Raw genomic sequence first — 16,419 nt, forward strand, 5'->3', positions numbered from 1 at the left:
AGTTTCTATGGGTTAGGAATTCAGAAAGGGCACAGCCAGGATGGCTTGTCTGTGTACTGCTGTAGGCCTATCTGGCAGTGATGCTGACTGTAGGCTGGGGCCTAGTGGAGGCCATCAAATGGCACACCTACAGAGGCCACTCCTTGTGGCCTTGGTTCCCTTGCAATGTTGGGTTCCAAAGGCAAGTGTCCAATAAACAAGCAAGCCAAGTGGAAGTCATATTACCTTTTATGGCCTAGCTCTGAAAGGCATGTTAATTTCCACTGCACTGTATTTATTATTGTTATTTTTATTTTTTTGAGGCAGAGTCTCACTCTGTCATGTAGGCTGGAGTACTGTGGAGAAAAACATGTCTCACTGCAGCCTCCACCTCCCAGTCTCAAGCAATCTTCCTACCTCAGCCTCCCAAGTAGCTGAGACTACAGGCATACACCACTATGCCTGGCTTTTTAATTTTTTAAAGAGATGGGGTCTTGCCATGTTGCCCAGGCTGGGCTTGAACTCCTAGCTTCAGGCAATACTCCCACTTCAACTTCCCAAAGTGCTGAGATTACAGGCATGAGCCACCGCACCTGCTTTGTACTATATTTCTTTAGGCAGCTACAAAGATCCACCCAGGTTCCAGCAGAGGGAACACAGATCCCACCATTCAATTAAGGAGTACCAAAGTCACACAGTAACAACATGTGGAATGGGACATATAGTTGCAGCCATCTTTAAAAAAATACAATCTGCTAGAGGGACTATAAATCGATACAACATCTCAGATGACAATTTGCCAATGTTTTAAGTAGCTTAATATTAAATAGTCTTTGTTTTAGTAATTCTACTTCTAGAAATTTATCCCGAGGAAATAATCACGGATGCACGTTATGATTTAGTCATAAGGATATTCACTAAAGTAATATTAATAATAATAAAAAAAGTAAGCAAACCACATGTTAATAGAAAACTGGTGGCCACGCGCGGTGGCTCAAGCCTATAATCCCAGCACTTTGGGAGGCCGAGATGGGCGGATCACGAGGTCAGGAGATCGAGACCATCCTGGCTAACACAGTGAAACCCCGTCTCTACTAAAAAATACAAAAAAACTAGCCGGGCGAGATGGCAGGCGCCTGTTAGTCCCAGCTACTCGGGAGGCTGAGGCAGGAGAATGGCGTGAACCCGGGAGGCAGAGCTTGCAGTGAGCTGAGATCCGGCCACTGCACTCCAGCCTGGGCAACCGAGCAAGACTCCATCTCAAAAAAAAAAAAGAAAAGAAAACTAGTTAAATAAAAAGGCTGATGTAATAATACATTAAAATAACGTATTAAAAAATCACAATAGAATTTTAATATGCAAAAACACTTAGATATATTAGGGGGGTAAGTATATAACCATATGTGTAATACAATTCCAAATTTGTAAAATATACATAAATGCGTAGAAAAATAAAACTAAAAAAATGTTATTGTTCCTTATATCTTCATAGGGAAGGATTACTTATGTAATCAAGGAGAAAAGTTTACAGAATACAAATTAACCCCAAACTCTTATTTAAAATTTTACTTTATTTTATATTCCAGATACATGTGCAGGTTACATAGGTAAATGTGTGCCATGGTGGTTTGCTGCACCTATCAACCCATCACCTAGGTATTAAGTCCCACATGCATTAGCTATTTATCCTGATGCTCTCCCTCCCCACGCCTCCCCAACAGGCCCCAGTGTGTGTTGTTCCCCTCCCCGTGTCCATGTGTTCTCATTTTTCAGCTCTCACTTGTAAGTGAGAACATGCGGTGTTCGGTTTTCTGTTCCTGTGTTAGTTTGCTGAGGATAATGGCTTCCAGCTCCATCCATGTCCTTACAAAGAACATGCTCTCAATCCTTTTTATGTATACATAGTATTCTATGGAGAGATATATATATTACATTTTCTTTATCCACTCTATCACTGAAGGGCATTTGGATTGATCCCATGTCTTTGTTATTGTGAATAGTGCTGCAATGAACATAGGTGTGCATATATATTTGTAACAGAATGATTTGTATTCCTTTGGAACACCAAACTCTTAACCTGTGGATTAATGTCATTCATCACTTTAGGAAATTTCATAGTAACTATCTCTTTCCTCTTCTTAACAGATTCCAATGAATAGCATGTTAGACCTCTTCCTGTATCATCTTATGTCTCATAGCCTCTCTTTTATTCCCCCACTTCCCCCCAATCCTTTTGTCATTCCATGCTTTGTTCTGAATATTTTTCACTGACCTATCTTGTAGTTTGCTAATTCTCTCTCTGATTCCTCTCTAAAGTGTTGTTAAATTTGTTCATTGAATTCTTAATTTTGGTTATTGTATTTCTTCAGTTTCAGAATTTCTTTTTTTTTTTTTTTTTTGAGACGGAGTCTCGCTCTGTCGCCCAGGCTGGAGTGCAGTGGCGCGATCTCGGCTCACTGCAAGCTCCTTCTCCTGCCTCAGCCTCCCGAGTAGCTGGGACTACAGGTGCCCGCCACCTCGCCCGGCTAGTTTTTTGTATTTTTTTAGTAGAGACGGGGTTTCACCGTGTTCGCCAGGATGGTCTCGATCTCCTGACCTCGTGATCCGCCCGTCTCGGCCTCCCAAAGTGCTGGGATTACAGGCTTGAGCCACCGCGCCTGGCCTGCTTTTCTTAGGCATCTGAAAGCACTAGCAATCTAAGTTCACTTTAATCCAACTTCCAAGCCATCCAAATGACTCAAAACTGGAATATAGTCTGTACGAGGAGTGTTTACTTTGAGTTCACCAGTATTCACAGGGCAGCCCTTTGGACTTCTAAAGTAAGAGTGTTCTCAGGGTCTCTACCCGCAATATGGCCTAGATTCCAATTTTTGTCCCTCTATACTAGCAAGACCAACAAAAAGACTGCCAATCTTCTTAGCTGCCTATCCTGATCAGTAAATGTGCCCTGGGCAAAAGTGGCCCTAAATACTAAACTCAGCTCTCTGAATTTCTGTCTTCTTCTAGACTGTGGCCTGGAATTTCCTTCTTCTTCCAAATCTTGAACTGGAAACTCTTGATTAACATTAAATAACACCTTCAAACAGATTTTTAAATCTATATTTTATCTATTTTTTCCAGTTGTTGGAGGAAGATTGTCCAAATTACCTCATCTGTCATTTCTAGAAGTCTTTCTACCATACAACACTGCACTATATAGTATGGCTTTATTACGCTTAACTTACATGTACTCCACTATATGTATTTAGCCCTGCCTCCTAAATATTAAAATTGTATTTTGTGCATGTGCTCTATTATATATGGCACATTACATATGTTAACATATTCTTATATATTACTATATAAGGATAGATACTTCAAATCATGTATCTTGTAGTTCTTGGACAATTTAAGGGTTTACAAGGGTGATTTTAAAATTTTATACCATTTTCATTATTTATTGACTTTGGAATCTAACTCCTAAGTAAGACAAGACTCCACTATACCAGAAATGTTCTCACATGGAAGTTACCTATTTGGGATACTACAGAACATGTTTTTATTCTGAGTAGGAGCTTAAATAAGATAATATCTAGGTTTCTGTCAACTGAGATTCCATAGTTTTGTGCTTAATTTAACGTATACCCGTATACCAGATAAAAGATTCATAGCTTGATGTTTCATGCATATTTTGAAATGGCGAAAATACTACCAACAGGAGAACCCTGCCCATCAGCATGAAAACTACCAAGAAAGGAAACAATAATATGCTTTTTCTTTTTCAATAAAGCCCAATTTTCATATTCTTCTGAAATTAGGCTACAATTATGGTCTGACTGCATTTCTCAGAAGCTAAATATCTCTATATGTATATGTCATCTTTACATGTTACGGAAATAATCTAAGGGAAAAAGTTGTATGCAAAATGATGCTCTCAGCATTATTCAAAATAGTTTTTAAAAATCAGAATAAGACATCCAGCAAAAAGGAAATGGTTAAATATGATATATTTACCAAGTGAAAAACTATGCTGTCAATAAAATTATAATTATATTCTACATGATAAAAATTACATATATAAATTCAAAAGACAAACTGAGAAAAAACATTTGTAATACACTATAAATCAAAGGCTTATTTCTTTAGCATTAAAACAGGAGAAAAGATTAATAACTTGATAGAAAAGCTAGCAAAAGAAATGAAAACAGTTCATAGAAAAGGAAATACAGGTATCTTTTAAGTAAATGAAAATATACAACTTCACTGATAAGAAAAATGGAAATTAAAGCTAAAATAAAATATGGTTTTTATTTTTCACAATGGCAAAGACAAATATTTGATACTGCATTGTGGAGTCAAGAATTTGAGAAAGCAGGCACTTTTATATATTGTTGGTAGAAGAATACATTGGTGCACACTCTCTGTAATGCAATTTGGCAATATCTGTAAAAAAAAAAAAAAAAAAAAAAAAAATTTTTTTTTGAGGCAGGGTCCCACTCTGTCACCCAGGCTGGAGTGCAGTGGTGCCATCATAGCTCACTGCAGCCTCAACCTCCCGGGCTCAAGCAAGCCTCCCACCTAAGCCTCCCAAGTAGCTGGAACTATAGGCATATGCCACCATGCCCAGCTAATTTTACTTACTTTTTGTAGAGACGAGGTCTCCCTACTTTGCCCAGGCTGGTCTCAAACTCCGGGGCTCAAGCGATCCTCCTGCCCTGGCCTCCCAAAATGCTGGGATTACAGGCATGAGCCACCACAACCAGCCTCCCACAGTTATCTTCATTTAAGTGAAAAACAAAATTATATTTTAACTGAACAAGAAAATCAAACAAAACCCTAGTATTCCTAGATATGCTTTGGTTACTTTGAGGAAAGGAAGAAGGGAGGAGAATGGAATCAGAGAGGTGGACATGGGAATTTAAATTCTAATATCTTTCTTTTAAAAGATGTGATTCAAAGTTAGCAAAATATATGATTTAACAGAATGGGAGCTATCATTTTCTGTCTTTTTAAAAAGAAGATAGAGATGAATTTGCTAGTAAGTCTCATGGCTTTTTTTTCCTGATTTTCTTACAAAGCAAACATCCTTATGTAAAACTTTTATATCTACATTTCTATGAGAGTTTCTAGGATCCCCTCCACAACTCCATTCCATCTCATCCTAATTACATGCTGCAGCCAGATTAATCAGCCAAGAATCAGCAATAGAGTTCAATTCTCATTACATCAAATGTAAAAATTAGAAAGGTTGGGGTCAGATCCCAAAGGGCAGAGGAGTTTGAAACCTTCTTGGATTCAAATAGCCCCCTCTCTCTATACTTCTCTGAGCCTGGGTTTGTGTATAGGCTTAAAAAAATGGAAATAACTGAGGCCGGGCGCGGTGGCTCACGCCTGTAATCCCAGCTCTCAGGGAGGCAGAGGCGTGAGGATAGCTTGAGCCCAGGAGTTCGAGACCTGCCTGGGTAATACAGCGAGACCCCGTTCTCCACAAAAAGGAAAAAAAAAAAATGGAAATAACTACCTCAAACAATCTGGGAGAATTAAGAGACTTTCTACATGAAAGCATCTAGTAAGTACCATGTCTGGTACATGATCACTCATAAAATCTAGTTTTCCTTCACCTATACTTACTCACCACAGTAGCACAATACACACGCTATACTTAAGAAATCTCTTTATGGTTTCTGCATGCTTCCTGCTCAGTTTCATTTCCCTGATCAGTGTTATTTTCCATTTTATTATTCTACTGTGTCCACTTTAAATTTTCTGCCCCCGTATCTGTTATCTATTCGTATCCTACTTACCCTTCAAGTCCCAGCTCAAATTCTCCCTCTTATAAAAAATCTTCCTGACTTTGAACTCCTATTGCCCTTAAAAGCCAATGTCAGACAGTTAACCACTTAATTTTTGTTTATATTTTAAATTTTACTTTAATTATTATGAATTATATTAACAGATTTCTCTTATTTAAAAAATACTAATAACACAGATAAAGCTACAGACGTCGTTGACCATTACTCTCATTCCCAGACCCTATCTTTAGAGGTGCTGCTTACGGTTTGTAATACATTCTTCCAGACCTTTACTACACATCTACATACCTGTAAAATACAGTTTTGCTTTAACTCTTTTTTTATATATATGGCATCATATTGTATATGTTGTTCTATAACTTGCTTATTTCACATATATCTTGCAGAGCGGCAAATACTGCATGATTTCACTTATATGAGGTATCTAAAATAGTCAAATTCATAGAATCAAAGAGTGGAATGGTGGTTGCCAGCTGCTGGGAGGGAAGGAGGAATAGAGAGCTGCTATGCAAGGGGCATAAAGTTGCAGTTAAGCCAGATGAATACATTCTAGAGATGTGCTAGAGATGTACCTAGAGATTCTAGGTACCTAGACATTCTAGATGTACCTAGACATTCTAGAGATGTACCTACAGTTAACCATACTGTATTGAATACTGGAAAATCTGTTAAGAGGGTACATCTCATGTTAAGTGTTCTTACTACAATAAAATAAAATTTTAAAAAATATAAACTTGCATACCTATGTATCTATATCTCTCTTTATGTCTATATATCTTGGAGGTCCTTTTAATACATATAGAACCATGCTATTCTTTTCACTCCAGAGTGTTCCAGTTTATGTTACCATTTCTTTATTCATGGACACTTAGGTTTTTTCCTCATTTTTACTTATATAAATAATGAACTATTTCAGAGAGAAATGATGTGAAAAAATTCTGAAGCAGAAACACAACATAAAACCACTACTTACATTAAAGAGGTTTTCTAACAAGGTAAACATTAAAATGTCTTTGAATCAGAGATATATGGTATTTTTCATTTAGCATATTATAGTCTTCATACTCTTTAAGGCATTAAATATGGCCATTTCCATTGTTTTGTTTGGCAAGATACACTGCTCATTAAATGATTTGGTATAAAAGATCCTATGAGGATTGGCAACACTATCTCACTGCCTTCCTGCCTATTCCTCACCAGCATAGATCATTTTCTCCATTAACTCCCGACACTAGAGGGCAGCAGCCTCAGTATTAATTAGTAGTAATGCAGATCGCAGTTGACTAATGAAAACAATACTCCTTCAGTAAAATCTGCACTAAATTACTAATCAACTTTTTATTTTGAGGGAAATATTTCTAAAAAACCAAATAGACATAAATTAGGTAAAGATAGGTTTCTCCACGAAACAAACCAATCGTGCTGTCTCTCCAAAAGGAAGGATGAAAGAAATCTGATTTAGATTATCCAGGGATTATCATTGAAATACAAGCTAATGTAACCAGGTGTGGTGGCTTGTGCCTGTAGTCCCAGCCACTTGGGAAACTGAGGTAGAAGGATCACTTGAGCCCAGGAAGCTGCAGTGAGCTATGATCACACTGCACTCTAGCCTAGGTGACAGGGTGAGACCCTGTTTCTCTACAAAACAATACAAAACAAAAACCCTGAGCTAATGAAATATAATAAGATGTATATTCTTTTGTTAATTCACTGTGTCTCACAAGTAAAGCCTGGAAGAATCAAATGATGACAAATCCCTTTTTATTAGATTCTCCACATCCTTTCTGATTTTTTTAAATAAGAGGAGAGGAACAGATAGGAATAATACTTTAAAAAAAAATTTTTTTTTTTTGAGATGGAGTCTCGCTCTGTCACTCAGGCTGGAGTGCAGTGGCGTGATCTCAGCTCACTGCAGCCTCTGCCTCCTGGGTTCCAGTAATTCTCCTGCCTCAGCCTCCTAGGTAGCTGGGATTACAGGCAAGTGCCACCACGCCTGGCTAATTTTTTGTATTTTTAACAGAGATGGGGTTTCGCCATGTTGGCCAGGCTGGTCTCGAACTCCTGACCTCAGATGATCTGCTTGCCTCAGCCTCCCAAAGTGCTAGGATTACAGGCGTAAGCCACTGCGCCCGGCCAGGAAAATAATTTTAGATCAAAGACATATCCAAATAGGTTTTCTAATGGCCTTGTAGAAAACTTAAAGGAACTAAACAAACAGATTTTATGAAAGAAAAAAAACCAAAAAACTAAAAAAACAGGGCAAAGAAGTCCCCCAAATAACAAACAGAAGTAGCTAGTCTACCTATTTTGAAAACTGCCAGGTGAGACATGAAGGGCTTTCAGATATGAATCACTCCTTTTCAAATATATCTACGGAAAAGTTACTACATTATGTAGTTTTTCCACACCATCTTCTTTCAGTAAGCAATCTACATTTGAGGTTTCTCCATCTTTTCACAGCTTGATAGCTCATCTCTTTTCGTGGCTTGACAGCTGATTTGTTTTAATCACTGAATAATATTTGATATGCAACAGTTTGCTTATTCATTCACCTATTGAAGGACATCTTAGCTGTTTTCAGTTTCAAGTACATTTTTAATTTGAAGAAATAAAAGTATAAAGACTTTTGGTTCAAGATGAAAGACTTAAACACTTGTCTTCCCTCCCTGAGAACTTATTACAGTGATAGTAAAGGAACAAAAGGCCTAAACCTACAATGTAAAAAGAACTGGAGGAAGGGGTCAGTGGGTACTGAGGAGCAGATGCAATTTCCACGGACAAAAAAGTAGCATGAAACAAAGCGCAATAAGCCCAAACCCAAAATAACTTGATAACATGTACATTTTGTTCTATAATCAAAATGAAATCTCATCTTCAACATGGATTAAACATGAAGGCATTATGCTAAGTGAAATAAGCTAGTCATAGAAAGACAAATACTGTATGATGCCACTTACATGAGGTACGTAGAGTAGTCAAATTCATAGAAACAGAAAGCAAAATGGTGGCTGCTAGAGGCTTAGGGGATGAAGAAATGGGGAGTTATTTAATGGGTACAGAAATTCAGTTTAGCATGATGAAAAAGCTCTGGAGATCTGTTTTTCTTTCCTTAAGATCCATCAATTAGTTGTTCAAAATGATGCACCATTTTAGTTGGCTTCATTTTTAGATCACAACTTAACTTACTCAGCTTTGTCTTTCCTTGCTTATTCGGGTCCTTCATTCTTTCCTTCCCTCCCTCCCTTCCTACTTTCTTCCTGTCTTCCTCCTCCCTCCCTCCTTCCCTTCCTTGGGTAACTGCTTTTTCTTTTCTTCTTTTTTTTTCTAATGTTGTTGACCAGAAATAACACGCCATCTTCACCATATTACTAACATCTTCCAGCTTTTTACTATTTATGGCATAGATGCTGAATTCTTTTTTAAGACATATTTCTGGAACCCCAGTGTGGATCAGTACACTGTTATCATCTAGGATTTCTTTACATTGGATTTCTGGGGAAGTTACTCCATGTCAACTTCCTCATATTTCCTATTTCCTTTGCTATGTTTCCTCAACTTTAACTTCTATATTTTCTATTGCATTTAGCAGGGGTGGTGTGTCAATGTTTTTTTCTTAATTTCCAAGAGCTCATTATTGTTTCCTGTTCTTTTTTCATAGCATATTTCCTTATTTGATGGAATAATTGTCTTATTTAATCAAAAAACATTAAGTTCTTGTGTTCCCTGACTTAACTCAGTTTTTTTCCTGTATCCATTGCTTTACTTATTTTGCATGCAGCTTATTTCCTTTTTATGGTTTGATCGTTAGTTAGCTTTAACATCAATAGATTTTTAGCTGCTGGTACCCAACATTCTGTTTTCTGTTTCTGTGTATTTGACTACGCTAGGTACCTTATATAAGCTGGTATGGGTTTTCTCTGTTTTCATGTATAGAGTATGTTTTCTGCCAGTCTCCCCTTAAACAGAATGGCCAGTTGGAAGCTCTGTTTGTTAGTTGCACTTATTGTCCTGCAAACTTTGCTAGCATTAATTATATTGTTTAAACTTTCGAAATGACTAATGCTAATAGCGTAACTATCAAAATTCAGGAGACATAGAGAATAGTGAGTGAATTCCCATTTTTCATAGCACAGGGATATATCTGACAGATAATATCTAAAGCTTTAAAATACATCAAGAAATAGCGGTTCTAGTCTATTACTTGGTCTTTCCATGGTAACCACAAAAATAACTAAAAAGAAACTTAAAATGACTTATAAGGAGTAAACTGAGGAAAAGAAGAGGCAGTTAGGATCATTGTTTTCCCTTCTGTACTATTTTTTAAAATCATAAGTATGTATTTCTTCAAAAAAAATAAATTGCAAATAAAATGATGAAAACGAGAAAATGTAGGAAATTTGGAAGTAAAAAGAAAAAATGAATTTGAATTCTAAAAAGAAAAATCCAAATATTCATTTATATGTACTAAATTTCTTGGACAGAAGGAGAACACTGTTGCCAAGGAGACCAAAGCAACTGTTCAGCTCTTAAAAAAAAAATCCATGGCAATTTATTCTGCATAATATTACATCCTACTCCAGCTTTATAAAAGCCAATAAAATGGTTTTAATGAGGGCCTTGAAACTTAGCTTATGTTGTCACTAACATGTATTATACATTTGCTTTATGGAGTCTACCAGTGATAAGAATACAGTAAAAGTCAGATGACCTAGGTTTGAGTCCTAATTTTACCACTTAAAAGCCATATCTCCTTGAGCAAGTCACTTTTCTTTTATGAGCTTAAGTTTCTTTACTTGTAAAAATGGGGATAACTACTACCTGCCTAACACACTGTTGCTATGAATAGCAAACGAGACTTAGAGCATTTTACCAAAGTTGAAACACTACAGAAATAAATTCAAGGAATAAGGACTAGCATTTCCCAAACGTAATAAAGCCATATGTATATGTTCTGCACTCTTCATTGATTAAATGCCAAATTCAGTATTAGAAAAATGTGAACAAAAAATGTTATATAAACTAGTATTATAAAAAGTGGATTGAACTAGGTGGCAGATCCAAGCGCCCATCTAAGCTCCGTAACTGGATAATGTCCACAATCTCTTTGGGTCTCCACACAATGACCCTGGCGTAGACCACCTTTGTCGAGGAATGTCATGGGTGTATTTCCCATCACATAAGGATGATTTAAAAGGAAATTCACTCATTACCTTTTCTACCTGGGCTACATTAGGAGGCACAGAAAATCACGCGAGTGACACTGAAAAAAACTTCTACCGTTAGACTAATGTTTGAATCACTGGCCTAGATTGAAGTATTTTATTTCCATTTTCAGGCTTTTTATAAGCCTATGCTACCTTGAACTTTACATGATACTCTTTCTCAACACAGACCTACATTCTGAGACCAGAGTGCTCTACTTGCTATTTCTTAAAATGCCATGGCCAATTCCTGCCTCCACATCATTGTCGATATATAGGAAGTTCAACACCTTTGTGGCAGCTGCTATAGCAGGCTGAGCAGCTCTGCCCTATGTCCCAGCTCTATTCCCCATCCAGCCACTGATCCATCCACTTTGCCAGGCCTAACATCTTACATATAGGACTGCTTTTAAAAAGAAAATTAACAATGCATAAAGAACAGGACATATTATATTGAGAGAACCTGGCTTCTGGGCCAGCACAACTTGTCTATAATTTGACAGAATGTATGAAAGTACTGAAAAAAAGAACTAGGAAGGAGGTGAGTGACTTAGCCCTAGAGCATAGAAGGAGAGAGCACTGTAGTAGAGTCATCTGTTCACTGCCTGGAGGAGAAATGCCTTGATCTAGGACTTTTTGGGTTCTAGTGGTAAGACAATCCCATTGTGGAGATGTGTGCATTTACTTATTACAGGTTGATGCTGTTAAATGTTTGTGTCATATATCTGACTCCCTGTGATTTGATTTCATGACCACTAAAAATCTTCTTTTGACTTCTCCTATGGTGCATCTAGAAAATGCCCTGAATAGAAACAAATCTACTGAGCTATTACATCTGTACCATACATTAATAAAACATTCTGAATTCAGACATCAGTTTCTGTGACACTGAGCACAGTGAGTCCATCCTGAGACAAGGTAGGCTAACAAACTAGGCTGAAGGCTCAGGAACTGGAAGGTCACATTCTGGACTTGTAAATTTACCAACAGAAAGCCACCCCATAGAAACTACGTGGAGTACCCCAAACTGCCCCAATAAACAGCCCATCTTGTTGCATTGTTTTCTTTTTAATATTTACATGCACACCTGTGTGTATTTAAGCCCTTCAAAACATACTAAAGCCCTTCTATGACCTGGTCTTTACATATCCTTCCAAAATTTTCTATGTACCCTGAGCAACAGCAGAAATAAAAGTTCTTAATACACACATTAAAATTTCTCTCTATGCTTGTCATAGTTCTCCTTATGTTAGCAAGTCTAATTTTAACTAATTCTGAAAGTTCAAGCACAAATAACATTTTTTTCATAAAGACTTTTCAAATACACCAACCGAGACTAAGATTAGTAATTTTAGTGACCAATGCAAGTAACAAATTGACCTCGAATCAATTTATAACTGATTATATGCCTCATCTGAGTCATGAATAATTGGTGGCAGTTGGTTCCTGTTTTAATTAAATAGGTATTCATCAGGTGTTAAACTCAGTTTCTCTATGTTAAAAGACTACCCATGTCATCAATGTATAATGTAAGAAATGCTATGAGTCTGATCTTAACATTTCTGCACTCTAAATTTCAGTGCCCTGAGACATAGTCTAGCTTCTCTATAGTATCAATCTACAGTAGGTATGATTTCTCCATCAAATATATTCTCTCCTATTAAGAAAGGATCAATGAAGAAATTTATTATATTTATTAACAAATTACCTAAATCTATTCCTCTGTTAAGGATACTTATTACTTGCCCCTATTATTTATGCTTTTCCTTCCCTTCTATGTTCTTTAACGGTATGATCCATATCTATTTCATCTTTCTGTCTCTCACAGGTTTCAGCCAATGCCTTATGTTCAGAGGCACTTTAAATACAAATTAAGAATTTATCTTCCACTTTTGATGAATTTTTATCTTCATTATTTTTATTTTATGTTGTTTTGCTTTATTTATTTTTGAGATGGAGTCTCACTCTGTCACCCAGGCTAGAGTACAGTGGAACGATCTCAGCTCACTGCAACCTCCGCTTGCCGGGTTCAAGTGATTCTCTGGCCTCAGCCTTCGAGTAGCTGGGACTACAGGCATGTGCCACTTCGCCTGGGTAATTTTTTTTTTTTTTTTGTATTTTTAGTAGAGACAGGGTTTCACTATGTTGGTCAGGCTGGTCTTGAACTCCTGACCTCAGATGATCTGCCCGCCTTGGCCTCCCAGAGTGCTAGCAGTACAAGCGTGAGCCACTGTGCCCAACCTCTCTCCATTCTTTTTCAGGGGCTGGGTGAGGTGGTTCACACCTATAATCCCAACACTTTGGGAGGCTGAGGTGGGAGAATCTCTTGAGGCCCAGAGTTCAAGACAAGCCTGGGCAACACAATGTGACCCACAAGCTGGGCATGGTGGCATGTGCCTATAGTCCCAGCTACTCAGCAGGCTAAGGCAAAAAGATGACTTGAGCTCAGGAGTTCAAGGCTGCAGTGGGTGCAGTGAGCTACGATTGTGCTACTGCACTGCAGCCTGGACAACACAGAGAGACCCTGTTTAAAAAAAAAAAAAATCAATCAGGGAAAAAAATCAACTCATTAGGAAAAGTATAGTTAAAACTGGCACCTAAAGAGAACAAAAAGTTTTGCTGCTCCAAGTGTGGTCCACAGACCAGCAGCATTAGTATCACCTGGAAATTCATTCTTAGGCAGAATCCGAGGCCCCACCCCACGCCTCCTGAATCAGAATCTGTTATTTCAAGATTCCCAGGTGACCTGTAAGCACATTAAGGTTTGAGAAGCATTAGACTGTAGAGAAAGAATTATTCGTCCAATATACATATGACCAATTAACACCAAATACCTCATTGTAACTGCTTATTTGTTGGTCTTCCTCATCTGCTAACTGAGGCTTATTGAGGGCAGGAACCCTTTCTATTTTCCTCACAAGTATTTCCTGGGTCTAACAAGACCTAAAACACACACTCGGCATTCAATATTTTTTTGCTGAATGAATGAATGAACAAAGTAAAAACAAAACTTTCAGAAAGAGAAGCCTTAAGGAAATTCATTTGTACAACATGATGTCACATAATACCATACAAATTCCTTAATTCAGTGTCATTAATTCCATTTTAAATGTGCTGCCTTCTCTACTTCAACAAAAATTTTATGCACTTGACAAAGCAAAAGCTTGGATTATCTGCCTTTGTTTGAGCCACCAGGGACCTCTTTTACAAGTAAGATAGCTGCATTTTAATTCTGATGGTCACAAATCCATCCCAAATGCCCGCACAAGGTTTAATTACCGCAACAATTTGGAGGTGGGGGCGGAGGGTGGGTGGGGAGGTGTTGGTAGAGAAGTAAGGGTTAAGGCAAAAACAATCCTGTATTAAGAGTACCATATGAAACCTGGAAAACACGATTCCTTGAACAGATTAATTCCAGAAAATAGCTGCCAGCAGGAGAAAGAAGAGGTAAGCGCCTTGCCTTTCCCAAGAGCTGCCAGCAGGAGAAAGAAGAGGTAAGCGCCTTGCCTTTCTAGTATCTAGTGATACTAGAAAATACCAAGGAGTGATAGAAGACCAGCGACTACCTAGCGACAGGAGGAAACACACCAGACCAGAACTAAAGCAGATAGAGGTTAGAAACGCCCAGTAAGGGTGCCAGAAACCACTTTCAGGTTTGTGGAGAAGGAAGTTAAGGGAGAAAAAGGGAAAGGAAATCGTTGTTTAGGGTATAACTTACAATGATTTTTTTTTTTTTTTTTTTTTTTGAAAAAAAAAGGGAGGACAGCACTTGAAGGGAAAGAGGGTAAAGAAGAGGAAGGGAGGTTACAATTGAGAGCACCGCAGAAGGAAGCGATGCAGATGTTCGGCTCTGGCGGACCGAAGGAGGAACCCCACGCATAGGTGGGTGGCAACGCCCTGCTCCGCTGCCCCCCGCCCGGTGTCCCGAGCCATTTCCTCTGCAGCCCGTGGGGCGCTGGGTGGGCATAGGAAAGAGCAGACTATGTGGGGGAGGCGACGGCGGAGGCCAGGCTGACCAGGTACCCACCTTATCCCAGCGGAGCCACTGCCCGATGGCCGTGTCCAGCTGAGGGTCCCCGGTGTGGTAGGGGGCGTGGAGCAGGTTGGAGTTCAGATCCCCCTCTGTGTTTTCAGCCATGGCGACCAGACAGGTGTAAGGGCCGGGGGCCGGCGAAGACACTGAGTTGGGGTGGGGGGTGGCCTGGGGTTCGCTCACCAGGGTCCGGGCGTCCCCACCTCACTGAAGGGCATTGGAGACCAATCGCAGGGTGTTTGTAACAGCTCCTGCTGCGGCGTCAGGGAACCGGGAGAGAGGGGTTTATGGCCGCCTGCTCCCCAGCGGACCAGGTCGGGGTCTCTGGGCGAAGTGACTGAGGCGGTCGTGCAGCCAGAGAACAACAGTGCCAGATATCTGGGTCCTGGCCCCGCCGCCGCCGCAGCCGCCGCCGCCGCCCGCACAGCCTAGGGCCCTGCCCAGCGCCTTAGGCCCCGCCCCTTCCCGCCTCTGCAGATTTAAGTCCGCGAAGCTCTAGGCTGGAGTCCGGGAGCGCGCTCCCCACGACTCCGAAGTAGCATGGGTTTACAGCCCGTCCGGGTGGTGAGGCACTAGTGTACGGTTATTTTTATTTTTTAATTTGCCATGGGTCTCCTTTCCTCGATCTGCTCTCACGGCTACCACTAGGAAGCTGCCTTCGCGCTTGCCCTGCAGATCCCCAGCGCGCGCGCAGACCCCCAGTATCTCTTGGGGGCACGCGCCGGTTGTGGGAGGAGGGGCTGTGCGAGCTGTCCGCGCATTGCCTCACGGGAGTTGTAGTTCTTTCCTTTGAGCTCAGTGGAGACCGCCGCCGAGACTACGACTCCCAGCAGCTCCGCGCCCTCCGTTACCTCCCTTTCTACTTCGAGGTAGTTCCCTATGGATGCCCTATCCCTATTAGTTATGCTGCGGTATGTGGCCCTGGCATTAAATTAAACAAGGAATGACATAGTAAGGGGGCAAAGTGGTATCCGTTTAGTGCTGTGCAGTTGACGAATCGCATTCTATGGCTTCAATCCCTCAGTAAGGTAGAGGGGCGTAGTCCTTTCCCGTTTCACACACAAAGAAGAAACTGACTCCCTGAGACAGTCCTCTCCTAAGAGGCCGAGTTCGTGAGCGGTCAAACTAGGGTTCGAGTCTCATTTCAGAATCCCTCGGCTGCAGTTATTTTATTAGGTCGGTGCAAAAATAATTGCGGTTTTTGCCATTAAAAATAATGGCATTAAAAGTAATGGCAAAAACGGCAATGACTTGTACCAACCTACTAGCTCTGCTGCTACAGTAAACTAGGAGGTAGGGAGAACATGATTACTGTAAAATAGATGAGGAAGTTGTTGAGGGAAGATGGGTCGACATTTAACCTTGATACAAGAATGTATAAGCATCACAAGATACCGAGAGCAGTGGTAATGGG

At 39.7% G+C, this 16,419-nt stretch overlaps 1 protein-coding gene across 2 annotated transcripts in view; it reads right to left on the bottom strand.

Moving 5' to 3' along the window:
• PGM2L1 (phosphoglucomutase 2 like 1) overlaps positions 1–15,708 on the bottom strand; it is a 61,358-nt gene extending 45,650 nt beyond the window's left edge. For both annotated transcript variants that reach the window (XM_023209409.2, XM_023209408.3), the window contains exon 1: positions 15,000–15,708. In XM_023209409.2, coding sequence (XP_023065177.1) covers positions 15,000–15,110 — 111 coding nt within the window. In that variant the 5' untranslated portion in view covers positions 15,111–15,708. The remainder of the gene's footprint in view (positions 1–14,999) is intronic.
• Between the last annotated feature and the right edge of the window lie 711 nt (positions 15,709–16,419).

The sequence above is a fragment of the Piliocolobus tephrosceles genome, chromosome 13, assembly GCF_002776525.5.
Source record: "Piliocolobus tephrosceles isolate RC106 chromosome 13, ASM277652v3, whole genome shotgun sequence".
Classification (NCBI taxonomy): Eukaryota; Metazoa; Chordata; class Mammalia; order Primates; family Cercopithecidae; genus Piliocolobus; species Piliocolobus tephrosceles.